Source organism: Canis lupus, chromosome 28 (genome assembly GCF_003254725.2).
Source record: "Canis lupus dingo isolate Sandy chromosome 28, ASM325472v2, whole genome shotgun sequence".
Lineage (NCBI taxonomy): Eukaryota > Metazoa > Chordata > Mammalia > Carnivora > Canidae > Canis > Canis lupus.
Genome location: NC_064270.1, coordinates 32,366,609 through 32,381,995, shown reverse-complemented (window position 1 = coordinate 32,381,995; position 15,387 = coordinate 32,366,609). Strand labels below are relative to the sequence as shown.

Below are 15,387 nucleotides of genomic sequence, written 5' to 3'. Positions count from 1 at the left end.
GTGGAAGGACTAGGTGAAAACTCATGAGCGCCATGTCTACTTAAGAGCAGCCTGATGGAGACTCAGTGACTGGGTGGGACACAAAATATGCCCATAAGTTCTCAAAAGAGCAGTAACTTCCTCCCAAATGGGAAGAAGAGGGATGGATGGGATAGGCAAAACGGACATTCCAAGTAGGGTCACCAAAGACTCACCTGGCTGGGGTGTGGATTGAGAGACAGCATCTGTGAAAAAGAAGGAAACAGCAGTCAGAAACAAAGCACACGTCTGTTCCAACTGGATCAGTGGTCAAGGAAATTCATCCCCTACCTACTGAGATCTAGCCTCCATGAGCTCCTGAATACACAGAGCCATGGCCTGCCATCATCTCTCAGTCCTGTGGGAGCCCCACCCTATGTCCCACTCCCCTTGCCTGCCATGGTGGGCCTGAATGCTGACATTCAGGAGGTGGAATGTCACTGCCAGGTCAGGACAGGCCACCAAAGCCATTTTGCTATTAGCAAGTGGGAACAGCAAGAGTGAATCTGGGCAGTTAGCCTATTGAGACCCCCATTCCACCAGTCAGGTGCCATGCTCCCAGTGTTTACAGGCTTTTTTAGGATTACTGTAGAAGGTCAACTTGGTCCCCATAGTCCTATGTATTTCTTTGTCATTCCATGTTCTAGTGAGCTGCCGTTTCCTGCACCTTCCCCACTTCCCAAGTGCTCTTCACTGCCCTCAGAACTGGCAATTGAAACTGCCATCCTGTTCTCTGAATTGGCTTTAAGGAGGACCCAGAATAACAAACCATGGAGTGAAGGTAGTTCAGTTTACAACCAAATTCCCAAAACCTGTGCCTTGAGGAGTAACGCCCTGGGAAATAGGATGTAGACTGAGCAGATGGTCTTACTGACAGAAAGGGCACATAGCCACTGCCCACTGCATGACGGATGGTCTTCTTCACCTCCTGTGCCATTGAGGCTCCAAAGCAATACAGGTCCACACGGGAGGGAGTTGCCCCTAATGTTCCATTACAGGGAACCAGTTGTCCCCAGGAAAGCTGGCAAGGCACAGCACATCCGGGAGAGAGTCATGGGGGCACCCGTATAATTATCAGATGGAAAGATCACTAAGAATGGGGACCTGGGATTTTCGAGGTTCACCTGAGCAGATGACACCTGCATCTTCTGAGTGTCCACAGTTGTGTGAGTTCCAGCCATTGTGGGGGCAGCTCCACAGGTAGGACTCGTGCCCAGAGCAGCGCACATTGTCCAGCACAATCGGGCCTGAGCCCTGACCAAAGCGGGCATAACCTGGGGCCGAGGTGGCCCAGCCACAGCCCAGCTGCCTGCAGACCACGTTGGCATCACTGGTGTCCCAGTCGTCATCACACACGGTGCCCCACGAGCCTCCGTACAGGACCTCTACGCGGCCCTGACACCGGTCACCTCCGTTCACCAGCCTCAGGGCCAAACCCGATTCGGTCCCTGGCAGAAGACAGGAAAACAGTCTTTCTCTGTGTCCTTGAAGGAAGAACTCCTGCACTCTCAGTACTGGACCATTCCCTTCAGGGGGTGCATGCTGTGGGTTCAATTAATGTTCCCCAGCAACAGGACTCTCCTAAACGCCTTCAACCTCATTCCAACTCAAGGGCCCGTTTGATGCTATCCTTGAATGTCAGTGGACTAACACATGTTCACTGATGGTTGTCCACAACGTCAGGATTTCAATCCTGAACCCCATATACAAGGGGAAAGTAGAAGCCCGCTTCCTCACATCGGACCACTGGACCACCCTGAACACTTGCTTCAGGCCCAGGGATCCAACACAGCAGCCACCAGCAGCCACGATGCTGTCCTACATCGTAGTGTTCGGAAGGTCTACCTTCACCCCACTGTCCTATATCAGGGACGCTCCTCCTGGACCCAAAGCTTGGGCTGAAGGATCTTTTTCCGATGATCATTTGCTCTTGTTCTCTCCAGCCCCAGGCTTGTACTGAATCTTAAACATTCCTTGATAATCGTGACAATGGGTAGTAGTAACTGTCACTGAATTGGAGCTGTGCATACTTAGAGCTGTGGTGGCCTCTGGGTGGCAGAAAAGAAACAAAACGTAGTAGCATTAGGCCTCCTTGCAGGAAGGTCACTTGCCACATTCAGTACTAGATGACACAGCATGATTCCTCAGTCTCCCTTGGACCCTGCCTTCACTACCCAAAGGGCTGGCCCCGCGCACTGACCATACCTGGTCCTCAGACCTTCAGGTGTCTAAAACGTGAGGGCTCTGCTCTTTGAAGAAGAAGGACACGTGCAGCAAGCTCATGAACATACCCCCACCATCACTAGCCTGCAGGAGATGCAAGTCCTAACCACAGTGAAAGAGCACCTCCCGCCCACTAGATGACTACAATAAAAGAGAATGAAGAAGTGTTGGCGAGGATGTGGAGAAAGCGGAACCCTCAGAAGCTCCAGGGGGAAACCGAATTTGGTCCATCTGCTACCCTAAACACTTCTGGGCATCCACAAAATGTAAACAGAAAATCATCATATCAACCGCATTCCCACTCCTAGATATAACCCAAATAATAGAAATAGGTAATTTATATATATATATAAATTAGATAGATGGATAGATAGATAGATAGATAGATAGATAGATAGATAGATACATATGTTGCTGGGAATACTATTGAAAATACCCAAAGATCAAACAGTAAACACGTCTGGCAACAGGTGAAGGGGATTCATATATGGGTGGAGATGCATGTTGCCAATGTCTGCACGCCCCTTCATGGTGGACCTTGAGAAAGTCTGTGGCCTGAAAGAAGCCTGTCACAAAAGACCACCTGATAGCTGCTTCCATTCACAGGAAATGTCCAGAACTGACGAATCCAGAGAGAAGAGAGAGGCAAGGCAGAGAGCAGATGGTCAAGGGAAAGTAGATTGGGATGTGACCGGTTCAGGGAATGAGATATCCATTAGATGTGGTGAGAAACTCTGGTACCGTGTTGTTGTTGAGGGCTGTAGCATTCCGTCAGTAGCCTAAAAGCCTCTCCACAGCACACAGTACAATGCTAACACTTACATAGGGAGAAGCACAGATGATGAGAGGGCAGAGAAGCAATAACTCTGACTTTTCTCCAGTCTTGGGTCACTGAGTCCCATGATCCTAGTCTCACTGGAGGATGTAACTAGCATGAGCTGAGACTCCTACCATCCCAAAGGAATACAAGCACCAGGTCTTGGGGCCATCCAGCTCTCTCACTTCCCACATAGATACTGCTCTAGCAACTCAGACCCTCATGCTGGGACAGAGGTCAGCTTGAGCAAGGGCCAATGTGGGCTGATATTCTCACAGTGGGGCAAGGCTCTGGGTAGGGACTCTAGGAGCCTGGGCAGCACACAGCAGGGAGACCTTGGGAGAGGGTCAGGCTCTGACAGGGGAGTGTCCTCTTCATGTCTCAAATCTCTTGCCCTGACACCATTCCTTTTATTAAACAAACCAGTTAAAACCTCTTTCCATGAGGTTCAAGGAGGGCCTAGAGCCACTTCCTCACCTCTCCCCTGGGGAATATGAAGGTGGGCATATGGACCCAGATGACCAGCCCACAGAGCACAGGGACATGGTTCTAGTGAAGCAGGTATTGCCAAACAGACTGTTGAAACTCATTCCAGGATATGTCAGCCAGAGACCAGGGACTAGTGAAGACCTTTCTCCTGGTGACACAGGGGCTTGGGATTGGCAACTACCCCTCACGTGGAGTAAGCAAAGCAAAGGTGAAGCCCATTCACATTAGAAACCGGAGGCAGGACAAAAGCTGGTGGCAGACAGTCCTAAAACTTCTACTTCCTGGTGTTCCCAAAGCTACACCTGCTCTAAATTTCCTACATGTGAGCACCCCTTAGCTCTCTGCTAGCATATCAGAAGCTGAGCTGGGTTGCTGTCACTTACACACAAAAACATGGTGAATGAGTATGCCCAAACCGGTAAGTGATGGAAAATAATAGCTCTTGGGGTTAAAGGCAACCTGCACACTGGACCAGGTGGAAATTCAGACACTGAACTCCAGATTCTGGAATTTCACCCAGGCTTTTTGACTACTGGGTGAATGTGGATACTTCAGCAGGATCTGCAGGATGCTTACCATGGGAAGGACTTGTTAAATTAAGAGCAGCCTGTTGGAGCCTCAGTGACTGTGTGTGGGGCACAAAATGTACCCACAAGTTCTTCAGAGAGCAGTAGTTTCCCCCCACATGGGAAGAAGAGGGATGGATAGGACAGGCAAAATAGGGACCTTCCAAGAAGAGTCCCTAAAGACTCACCTGGCTGGGTGTGGACTGGGAGACAGCAGCTGTGAGAAAGGGACACAAGTCAGACACAAAGCACACTGCTGTCCCAACTGGATCAAAGATAAAAACATTCATCCTATACCTACTGGTATTATGCCTCTGTGAGCTCCTGAATACACAGAGCCATGGCCAGTCGTCATCTCTCAGTCCTGCCCCACCCTATGTCCCACTCCCCTTGCCTGCCTTGGTGGGCCTGAATGCTGACATTGCGGGAGGTGGAATATCACCGGGAGGCCAGGCACAGTCCACCCAAGTCATTGTACTATTTCAGCGTGGGAACAACAAGAATAAGTTTGAGAGTTAGCCTATTAAGATCTCAACTCCACCAGCCCAGGTGCAATGTTCCCAATTTTTACAAGCCTTTTCAGGGTTCCTGTAGGAGGTCAAATTGTTCCCCATAGTCCCATGTGTTTCTTTGGCATTCCGTGTACTGGGGAGCTGCCATTTACTGCACCTTTCCCACTTCTCAAAGTCTCTTTCCTGCCCTCCCAAATTCCCAATGTAGAGGCTTCCTGTTCTCTTAGATCACTTCATGGAGGACCCAGAATAACAAAATCATGACGGAGCCAAGGTGGCTCATTTTCCACCCACATCCCCCAAAGATGTGTACTGAGAAGAAAAGCCCTGGGGAGAGGGTTGTGGACTGAACAGACGATCCTACTGTGTGGAAGGGACTCCTTGTGTCTTCTCACTAAGTGGCAGATGGGCCATTCCATCCCCTGTGCCACTGAGGCTCCAAAGCATTATAGATCCACAAGGGAGGGGCTGCGTCCCTGTTGTGACCCTATATAGCCCTTCAGGAGCCAGCCTTCCTTAGGAAAGCTGGCAAGGCACAGCAGCATATCTGGAAGAGGATCAGGTGGGCACCCTGGCATGGGCAAGTGTGTCTGTTCTCAGTAAAGATCACCATGAAAGGGGACTGGGATTTTTGAGGTTCACCTGAGCAGATGACACCTGCATCTTCTGAGTGTCCACAGTTGTGCACCTTCCAGCCATTGTGGCTGCAGCTCCACAGGGAGGACTCGTACCCAGAGCAGCGCACGTTGTCCAGCACAATCGGGCCTGAGCCTTGACCAAAGTAGGCACTTCCGGTGGCCGAGGTGGCCCAGCCACAGCCCAGCTGCCTGCAGACCACGTTGGCATCACTGGTGTCCCAGTCATCATCACACACGGTGCCCCACGAGCCTTGGTACAGCACCTCCACGCGGCCTTGACACCGGTCACCTCCACTCACCAGCCTCAGGGCCAAACCTGAATCAGTCTCTGAAGGAATAAGAGCAGAAACCCTCCTCCATGTGTATCTCTAAGGCAATAAGCTTAAAATGTTTTGTCGACCGAGGGGCTTCTTCCTGGTCTCAGTCTCCTGGGCAGGTAATGACCTTTGAACATGCCCAGAGGTTAATCTTCACCACAGGTAAAGGAGCAGAGACCTCTCAATCAACTCAGAGTTAAGGATGCTCTCATGTAAAGAAGCATCCCATGAGCTTTATGGAGGTGAGATGCTCGACGAGCCCAACATGCACTGGGCCCACCCAGTATGGAGCTCCAGAGCTACTGACACAGGCCAAGACCACCGCCCTATCGGGCAGCTTTTTGATTCTGTGGCATCCTGCCTTGGTTCTGCCAAAGCCCCCGACATCATGCACCTTGGCAAGCAGGGTGCAGAGCTAGCACATCCCCCCCACCCCCCCGCTTCCCTTGGCTATCCACCATGGCCTGGGAGCCACAAGTAAGGTCCCAGCAGTACTTGAGGGGCTTCTACGGTGTACACAGAGCACCTAGGGGAGGATCTTTGCTGCACATCAGCCCAGGATCCCAATGGCAGGTGGCCAGCCCCTAAGATTACACCCACAGCCTTATCTTCAGAGATTTCTCCGACTATCCCCCAGCTCTACACACACACACACACACACACAGGAACAAGGATAAGGAAGGGCACACCCTGAGACTCCTCCTGTCACGTACAAACCCAGACTTTCTCTCAAAGCTCATCCAGAGAGGGTGGACTGATATATTTACCTGCTTCTGCTGTTGAAGTTATGGTGGTGGGAATCCAGGTGGCTGGATATGGCAAAAAGGTAAAGACCAGAGTTAGACAACATGGAATGTGGTGTTTGTAAACTGGTTTTGGCAGGCATCCTCAGAGTGGTATATCTGCATCCTTCCACCTTCCACCTGGGGGTGCTCTGCTAGCTTTTTTGAGACAAAGGCCTTGTGTACATCAGCCAGGTCCCTCCACATCTCTTAGCCTGGCGTGTTCTTTTGTCGCTTAGAAAACCCTTGCCACTTGTCTATCTTGACTCATGGACAACTGAGGGGATTCCCATATGAAGCCTGGAAGAAAGAGTCAGGGTCATCGCGGGTCAACCTGGAGCCAACTAGGTAGCCCTGTATCCAGAACACATCCATCACTTATTCCACCCCCATTTCCTGGGCTCTGTCCCTGTCACTTTGGAGATACATGTGACCTGATGATTCTGAGGCTATTGCAAGCTCTGAGCAAGGGACAGTATCCAGCCTGCTCAGATGACATTTCAGTAGGAGTTCATTGGTCATCAGCATCCATACTCCCACTCAACTTGTCAGCCCAAGCTGCATTCCAGCTGAGACTCATGGCACCCATGGCCAGGTCTCTGAGCCTGCCGGCAGCTATCTCTTAGAACACTGAAAGGATTAGATGAAAACTCATGAACTGATGGAAAGATGGGACCCCTTGAGTCCTATGTCTAACTAAGAACAGTCTGTTGGAGACTCAATGACAGGGGGAAACAACAGGTTCCCACCGGTTTTATACAAAGAGCAATAGTTCACCCAGACTCATGGGAACAGGGATGGGTGGGACCAAAGATAGGGATATTCTGAGTAGGGTAGCAGAGGACTTACCTGACCCAACTGTGGACTGGGACTGAGTAGATGTGAGAAAGAAATATGAGTCAGACACAAAACACACAGGTGTCTTAATGGGATCAAAGGTCAAAGAAAATCTTTCTATACCTACTAAGATCATGCGTCCACGTGCGCTAAGGGTAGACAGAGCCAGGGCCCACCATGATTCTCTCTGTTCTCTGGGGGTTCCACTGCTAATGACTGCCTTGCTGGGCCTGAAGGTGACATTCCAGGAGGTCAAATGTCACCTCCTGGCCTGGAACAGGCCACCAAATCCATTGTGTTCACTCCATTTAGGAATAGCAAGAGTGAATCTGAATGGTTAATTTAGAAATACCCTAATTCCTCCAGCTCAGGCGAAATGCTCCTAGTCTTTACAAGGGTTTTCAGGGTTCTATAGGGGGTCAACTTGAGCCCCATATTCCTGTGTTTCTTTAGTATTCCATGTACTAGTGAACTGCCATTCACTGTACCTTCCCCACTTCCCCAGTGCTCATCACTGCCCTCTCCAATTCACAATTTGGACTGCAATCTTGTTTTCTGAGTCAGCTTCATGGAAGATACTGAATAATACAACCATAAAGGAGTGAAGGTAATTGTTTCATTTTCCAGCCACATTCCCAAAAAGTTTGCCTTGAGAAGTAAGGCCTTGGGAAATGGGATGTGGACTGAGCAAATGCCGAGAAGAATGAGGCCCATTTTTTTCTGCCCCATGAATAGTGGATGGTCCTTTTCACCCTCTATGCCATCATTGCTGCAACATTATTGACCTTTCTCTATTAGCCAAATAGGGGAGGATAGCAGACCCTACATGTTACTTTTCATTTTACTTCAGTAGCCTGCTGCCTCCAGGAAACCTTGGTATCTCAGAGAGGGTTGGATGTGGGCTTGTTGTGGGTAGTATGTTTCTTCCCATCAAAGACAATCTCAGGGAGAGAAAGAGATAAAAATGTTTCATTCCCACCTGAGCAGATGACACCAGCATCTTCACCATGGCCACAGTTGTGCAAGTTCCAGCCATTGTGGGAGCAGTTCCACAGGTAGAACTCATTCCCAGAACAGCGCACATTGTCTAGCACAATTGGCCCTGAACCTTGACCAAACCGGGCATTCCCGGGGGCTGACACAGCCAAGCCACAGCCCAGCTGCCTGCAGACCACGTTGGCATCATTGATGTCCCAGTCGTCATCACACACGGTGCCCCAGGAGCCTTGATATAGCATTTCCACACGCCCCTGACATTGGTTACTTCCGCCCACCAGCCTCAGGGCTAAACTCAATTCAGTCCCTAAATGAAGACATAACATTTTTCTTATATGTTGCCACCAATGACTAAGTCTTAAGACTCTATCATATTCAGAGCACTTCATAACGGGCAAAGATCTCTGAGAGATTTTTGACTGGGATGGACTCTTAACATGTCATGAGTTAGAATTCTTTGTGGTTAAAAGGACAGTGACTTTTCTCCCCAACCCTAGCCACTAGAACTTCAGGGGAAAGTAAATGTGCCTTAGTTTGCAGCCTGGAGGACTTAAGACTATCCACATATTCTTTGTCTGGGCAAACCAGAGACACAGCTCAACTTCTTGGGGTAGCATATCCATGACTGTCCCATGCTGAAGAGAAGTCTGATGACATCAGGATGTCCTGTGAGGAGTTCTGACATATGTCTCGGGTTGGCTGAGGTTGACATTTTGCACATGCTTCTCCTGGCCCCATTGACAAGTCTTTGGGGCTAAAATGGCTGAAGCCAGTGCAGATTTATGAGATGGGACAGCTGGTGCTGTAGGCTAGAGACTGACGCTACTGGTCTCTGACTCAAAGCACCCAGGATCCTGGAGATTCCACATTTCAAATGACTCCTCCACCCACTACAGATGGACAATGAAGGAGGCTCCAACTCAAGCTGGGCCCTGGTTCACAAGGGATCTTCCTTTGTGCTATCTGCATACAACACTCTCTCTCACCTCATCCCCTAGAAATCTTTCTGAACAAGAGTGAAACCCAAGTATATAGTTGGCATCATTATCTACAGAAAGAGAACCAAATAAAATTATTCATTACCTATTGCACCAGTAGCCACAGTGTACTCTGTAGTGCTTTCTTCATAGACAGATTGTAGAAGGGGGGACAGAAAATGTAAAGTTAGTTTCTCTCTGAGGAGAATCAAAGACTGAAAGTAAAGTAGAATCTGCTAAGGAGATGTCATTTCTGACCTGGATTTTATCTTGCTTTGTGACTTTGGAAAAGGGTACAAACCTGTCAAGCCTCAAATTCTTTCATTCTAAAAAGCTATTTGGTGGTGGTGGTGGGGTATCTCTTTATCAACCTACTGACCTTGATTCTAACCATCCCACATGTGACCTATGCAGGGCTTCAGGAGATAGATGCTAAAATTAATTTTCTAATCTTTATGCTTCCAGTTGATTTCTCTTGTCTAACTGTGTTGGCTAGTATCTCTAGCACAATGTTAAATGACAGGGGTCCTGAAGACCATTCTTGCCTTTTTACTTTAGTGAAAATGCTTCTGATGTTTACCCATTAAGTAAGATTGTGGCTTTAAACCTATGATTTTCAAATTGCTTCAAGGACTTATGGTGTTTGTTCCAGGCCCCAGAAAGAAACTACGGGGTGCAAGGGCTTAAAGAGGAGATGACCTGAGAGCACCTCTTAGCCCACTGCCAACAGAGCATTCATTTTATTTCTGAATTCCCTACTGGGCTTCTACATGAGGTCTTTTCAGATCTAGAGGAAGTATGATTCCCTCCTCCACCCCACAGTTGAGGTTCTGACAAGAGTAGCTCTAGGTAAGTCCCATCTGCAGTCCTGGGTCATAATCACATAGCCAAGCCCCTGAGCCCCTCATTGCACCCCCTGGATGGACTAGTTGTATTGAGAACTAGTCAGGCTCAGCTGTTACTCCTAATACATAGCAGGCCTCTCAGGGGAAACCACTATAGAGAGGAGCAGGTTCTTCTCTTATAGCTGCTGCAAATAAGAATCTTGGGAAGAGATGTGGGTAAATTATAATAAAGCCAGTCTCATCCTCAGCTTTAGTGATACCTGTGTCCTTAATCATAGGGAAGAGAAAAAGTCAGACCTCACCCCGTGGGCTTTAGGCACAGGAAAGCCCACGTCTGAGGAATGGAAATGCCTGATATGTGTACCATTAAGATTCCCAACTGATTCATGCTGACTTCTAGTCAGGAGTCTTTGTGTGGAGGCTACCCTTCTCCTGTTCTAGGGCCAAGTTTTTCCATGGGATATAGGCCATGACTTTCCTTCCCAAAGCCCAGGCTGCCAGAAACCCAAGCTGTATTGACTACCTCCCAGCTCTCTCATTGGAGGTGCCCCTCCCAACTCTCTCACTGGGGGCGATGGTGTGTGCATGAGACCTCTGATGCCCAGAAGCTCAAGGACCATGGCTCCTCTATATTGAGAATGAACCAAAGTGGCCTCAAATGGGCTCAAGAAAGAGCACAGGAAGGTGAGGATACTGCTCCAGCAGGTTTGCATCTGCCTTTCCAGGCCCTGCAGCCAGAGACCCAATACCGCAGCCTGGCCAGCCATCAGCATGCAGTATCATAAGGGTAAGCACTGAGCATGAGCAACAGGACCCCCCCTGGAGACTGAACACTGAGCTCCTCCTTGGAATTCCTTGGAAGTTCCTGTAGGTTGATCTCTCCCCAATCTCAGGGACATGGTCCATGGAAGGGTAACCCATTTAGGCCTGAGGCCTTGTTCATAGGTTCTCACTTGGGAACTGACCACTCCTATCTCTTACATCTTTTACACCTCTTCTGGATCAGAGATGATCACATGGGTGCAGGTAATGAGCCCATAGGGATCCCATATAACAAATATTACCTTCTGCCTCAGTTGTTGCCAGGGGTGCCTCTGTGGTAGAAAAAGAAACTGGAGTGGAGGAAAGAAGAGGTCATTCAATGTTGGCCCTCATTTGAGAAGAGCTGGCCTTCTTCTTCAGCTCTGGAATAAGGGCTAGGTGCAGATACCCAGAAACTCTACCCACTGCTAAAATAAGTGGGTAGAGTCATTGTGTTTCTTATTTATGAGACAGAGATCATCTCTCTGTCATTTTGCCAGTCCTTATTCAAAGCTGGAATGCCATCAGAGATGTTCTTTGCTCTTGCCATCATCTGCCAACCCCCCCGCTCCCACTGTCTCCATCCAAAAAAAAATTACCTCATTAATTAACGGGCCCACCTGATTAACAAGATCACATTTCCAATACCAACTATCTATTTCTATAGCTCATCAACACCCTCAAATGACAAATATCTACCATCATCAAGATGTTTCTGAGAAGGTGGCCCCAACTAAGAAAGTAGTAGTTTTCAAAGATGTATCCCCAAATGCTAAAATAAACCCATTCTAAAGTGACTGCATGGAGGACCATACTCTCTGGGGGAGGCCATCCTCATGTGATAGTTGGATTATCAGGGTCACATCCCATATATGGTGACATGTGAACACTCACTGGTCCACATAGCAAGTGCCAGAGATCACTCTAAAGATAGACAATTTATCTAGGAAGCCTCCTTCAGGGTACAATGATTGTTATCCACAGAGTTTCTTTGTGGATTAAAGACCTCTTGGTGGTTGAACACCTACCAACACTCTGTGAACAAAGGAGAAACCCAGTATTGGGTTTTGCTAGGTTGAGTCAGGGAGAATTTCTCTCTTCCACTGCAGGTATAAATGCCTTTATCTGGTCATTTAATCTCCAATAAAGAAAACATACTGGTTACTCCTCTGTTGATTTTGGTATACATTTAAGCTTTAAGGACCAGAAGTTTTGGATCCTTCTGTCCCATCTGTAAAAGGAGGGGAAAATGCCATATAGGAAGGTGTTTTGTCATCCCCAGGGCAGAGACCCTCGGATACCAGATACCACTGGGTGATTGCATTGGCAAACTCTGGAGGAGCCTGAGATTGAAACCCGCCTCCACCACTTCCAAGATTTAGGACTCCAGGCAAGTTACCTGCCCTCTTTGAGCCTCCATTTATCTATGAAAAGTGACCACTCTCTCTAACATCAAATAAGACATGACGTAGAGCAAAGCAGGTAAACTGCAAAGCACTGGGTGCACATGCTGTGATGTAGAGGTCAGCAAGGAGCCACTCTCGTCTGAGTGGCACAGGCGGGGTGAGGTCAGCTCTACCTGAGCACACGACTCCAGCATCTTCCCCGTGTCCACATTCATGGTTGTACCAGCCACCATGGGAGCAGCTCGACAGGTAGGGCTCCCTTCCTGAGCAGTATACGAAGCCCAAGAGAATGTTCCCCGAGCCCTGACCAAAGTGGGCCCCGCCTGGCGCCGACACCGCAAGACCACAACCGAGCTGCCGACAGACAACATCTGCATCCTGGATGTCCCAGTCGTCGTCACACACGGTGCCCCAGTAGCCTTGGTACAGGACCTCCACGCGGCCCTGACACCGGTCACTTCCATTCACCAACCTCAGGGGCAAACCTGCATTGACACAGTGGAAAGCTCCTGTCCACTCTCTCTGCCCCCTGGCTTTCACTCACCAGCACCCCTTGTCCTCCTCCTTGCTTGAACCACTGCCCCCACCTGTTTTTCTGCTCTCCCACACCTTACACATCACTGTTCTGCCAAGCACTGTCTTAACCTTCTTATCATGCTATCTTCTCTCTGGAAGAGCTCCTGTACTCAGAGATTCCAGGAGGAGGACCCCTAAATCTACCTCTCTGGTGCTGATCAGCCCTTACAACCCCAGCCAAGCTCTAAACCAACATTTCCAGTGGCCTCCAGGACATCTCACCCCACTGTCCCAAACCCAACCCAGTCTCTTTCTTCCACTTGAATCAATGGTCTCACCATGCTCCACAAGAACTGTGTTGGAAATCTGGTTGTTATATTTGATTCCTCCCCTTCTGTACCTCGTATATCCAACTTCTCAACAAGGTTGTCTTCCTTTTATTCTCACTGCCATTTTGCTAGGGTAAATCTTCCTTCTCTTGAATCTGACCTACTCCACTGGCCCGCCTGTGGATTTTCCTGCCCCTGCCCCTCCCTCTCTAATCCATCCACATTGATGGATTCAACAAGCATTGATGGAGTGCTTCCTCTGTACCCAGCCTTGTTATGACAGGATTCTGTCTCCCCCAGAATGTCCCAAGTTTTATCTTATAAAATGAGGATATGTTCAACTCACTTTCCTGCTCAGAATGCCTCAATGTACTCTCCACAGCCATCAGGGTCAAATCTCAGATGGCATTCACCCAGGAGTGGGCCTCACCTCACCTTTTGGGCCTCTTGTGAGAGCTGACGCATGGTGGCCTGAGTGCCACCGTGAAGGGCACCATGTTCCTGCCTGACGTGATTCTCCTAAACCACTCTCACTGATGATGTAAGGAAAATAGGGAGCAGGTCCCAAGAGATCTAGGCCAAAATCATGACAGCAGGAGCTGGATCCTGGGTATGGCTTTTCAGTGATAGTTTGAGGTTATGAGAAATTTGTGGTCAAGGAGTGACCAGAGTTTGGAATGGGATGTAAGATAGATAAGGGGGCATGTGGTTTCTGTGGTTGTTGTAAGGGAAGGGCTCAGAGAAAGAGCAAGGAAAGGCCAATTGGGCTATTTCTAGGGTGTTCCCAAGTGCATTGCAGTACTTCTCAGTCCTTCCTGCACCCCTTTGGTTATTGCTAGGTTGAGTCAGGGAGAAGAGCTCCTCAGTCTCCCTGCCTTAGCCTGTCCTTTGCTGGGTGTCAGTCACCAGAAATCTCTGCTAAAGCATCTCCCAGGCCATTCCTGGACTCTCAGGGCATGCTCTGAAAGGGCAGCAATTGGCCTCAACAGAGCCAAGAACACCATGGCAGGGTCTGCTATCCTAAATGAGCACATTGAGGACTCTGATGTGTCAAATTCAGTGCAAAGTCTGCACATTCACTCAGAGGTTGAGGAGCAATGGATAGATTTAGTAAGAATAGTGGACAGAGGCAAAGGTGCCTATCTGGGCTCAAATTTCTGCCCAGACACATAGTCACCATGTGACCTTAGACATCTAACTATTGACAAGTGACTGAACTATGCCACAGTTTCCCCATCTGCAACTTGGGGGTAATACTACTCACCTCAAAGCATTGGAAAGATTTCATGATAATAGCGCTTATTATGTGCATTAGTTGAGCACTTAATATACACCAAGCAGTATTTTAAATGACTTTTTTATACATTAACTCATTTGTTATATGAAAATAATTTTGTGCAGGGTACATAGCAAGTACTTGTGGGATGTTAGCTATCTTCAAGATAACTATCACTAGTGGTAAGAAGAGGCCTTGGCTTTTTTTCACTTGTCTCTCCTGACACCAAACTGAAGCTAATCTCATGCAATAAATGACTGAGAGGCAGAGAGAAGAAGGAAGGAGAATGACAGATGAGGCTAAGTAAGTAGTGCATCTGGGACATGCCTAGGGTCTCAGTATATCCCCTTACCCCTTCCCTCCCATCCCTGCATTCCAAAGGGCAGGCACTTGCTCTATAACCAAAACTATACTCAGCCTCAACAAGCCAACAGCGACAGCAGAACTGGCTGGCCCAGCCAGTGAGAAAAGCTCTGGGAAGACAAGTAAAAAGAAAAGGTCTTACCATAGTCTGTAGTCGAGGTGTCGAGACCTAGAAAACAAATTCATCTTGAAACAGGTTCCACGGTTTATAAATATCTAAAGAGAAATTGGCTTGAGCATCACCTTATGATCATGCCAGAGGGCGCTGTGGTCCACTCTTGGTTCTATGTACCTCCAGCGTTCTTGCCAAGTGTTTGGGATTTTGCAATCATACATTACAAGTGGGTTGGATGTGGGGTGTTTAATGATTTTTAGATAATAAAGTGCATGTCTCTTTACCCTGCCCCCTAAATGCTACAGTTTATAGTTACAGGATGTAATCTGTGCTCAGAAAGAAAAACTAAGCAAGAAAAAGCAGTTTAGACTGGTTGTCAAGGATTCTGGGTGCCAGTTGAATCCTCCCTCCAGTCTGAAACTTGAGTAGAGTTAGCCTTTGGAATAGCCACTCAGAGGTCCCCTAAATAAGTACATATTTTGTTATCAGATATCCTCTTCCTTCTGATCCATACTTTAAGAAATTTTTACTCTATCTTGAACAAAACCAATATCTAGAGAACCC

The 15,387-nt window shown here is 48.4% G+C and overlaps 1 protein-coding gene across 50 annotated transcripts in view; it reads right to left on the bottom strand.

The window, feature by feature from the left end:
- The window catches only part of DMBT1 (deleted in malignant brain tumors 1), a 110,204-nt gene that overhangs the window by 92,175 nt on the left and 2,642 nt on the right, over positions 1 to 15,387 (bottom strand). For 49 of the 50 annotated variants that reach the window (XM_049103244.1, XM_049103220.1, XM_049103225.1 and 46 more), the window contains exons 2-8: positions 14,851 to 14,877; positions 11,082 to 11,129; positions 9,279 to 9,317; positions 8,179 to 8,502; positions 6,348 to 6,389; positions 5,268 to 5,591; positions 195 to 224 (exon numbers count right to left, since the gene is read on the bottom strand). In XM_049103244.1, coding sequence (XP_048959201.1) covers positions 195 to 224; positions 5,268 to 5,591; positions 6,348 to 6,389; positions 8,179 to 8,437 — 655 coding nt within the window. In that variant the 5' untranslated portion in view covers positions 8,438 to 8,502; positions 9,279 to 9,317; positions 11,082 to 11,129; positions 14,851 to 14,877. Of the gene's footprint in view, positions 1 to 194; positions 225 to 5,267; positions 5,592 to 6,347; positions 6,390 to 8,178; positions 8,503 to 9,278; positions 9,318 to 11,081; positions 11,130 to 12,397; positions 12,710 to 14,850; positions 14,878 to 15,387 lie in introns of all 50 variants that reach the window. The other variant, XM_049103226.1, reaches the window with a different exon arrangement.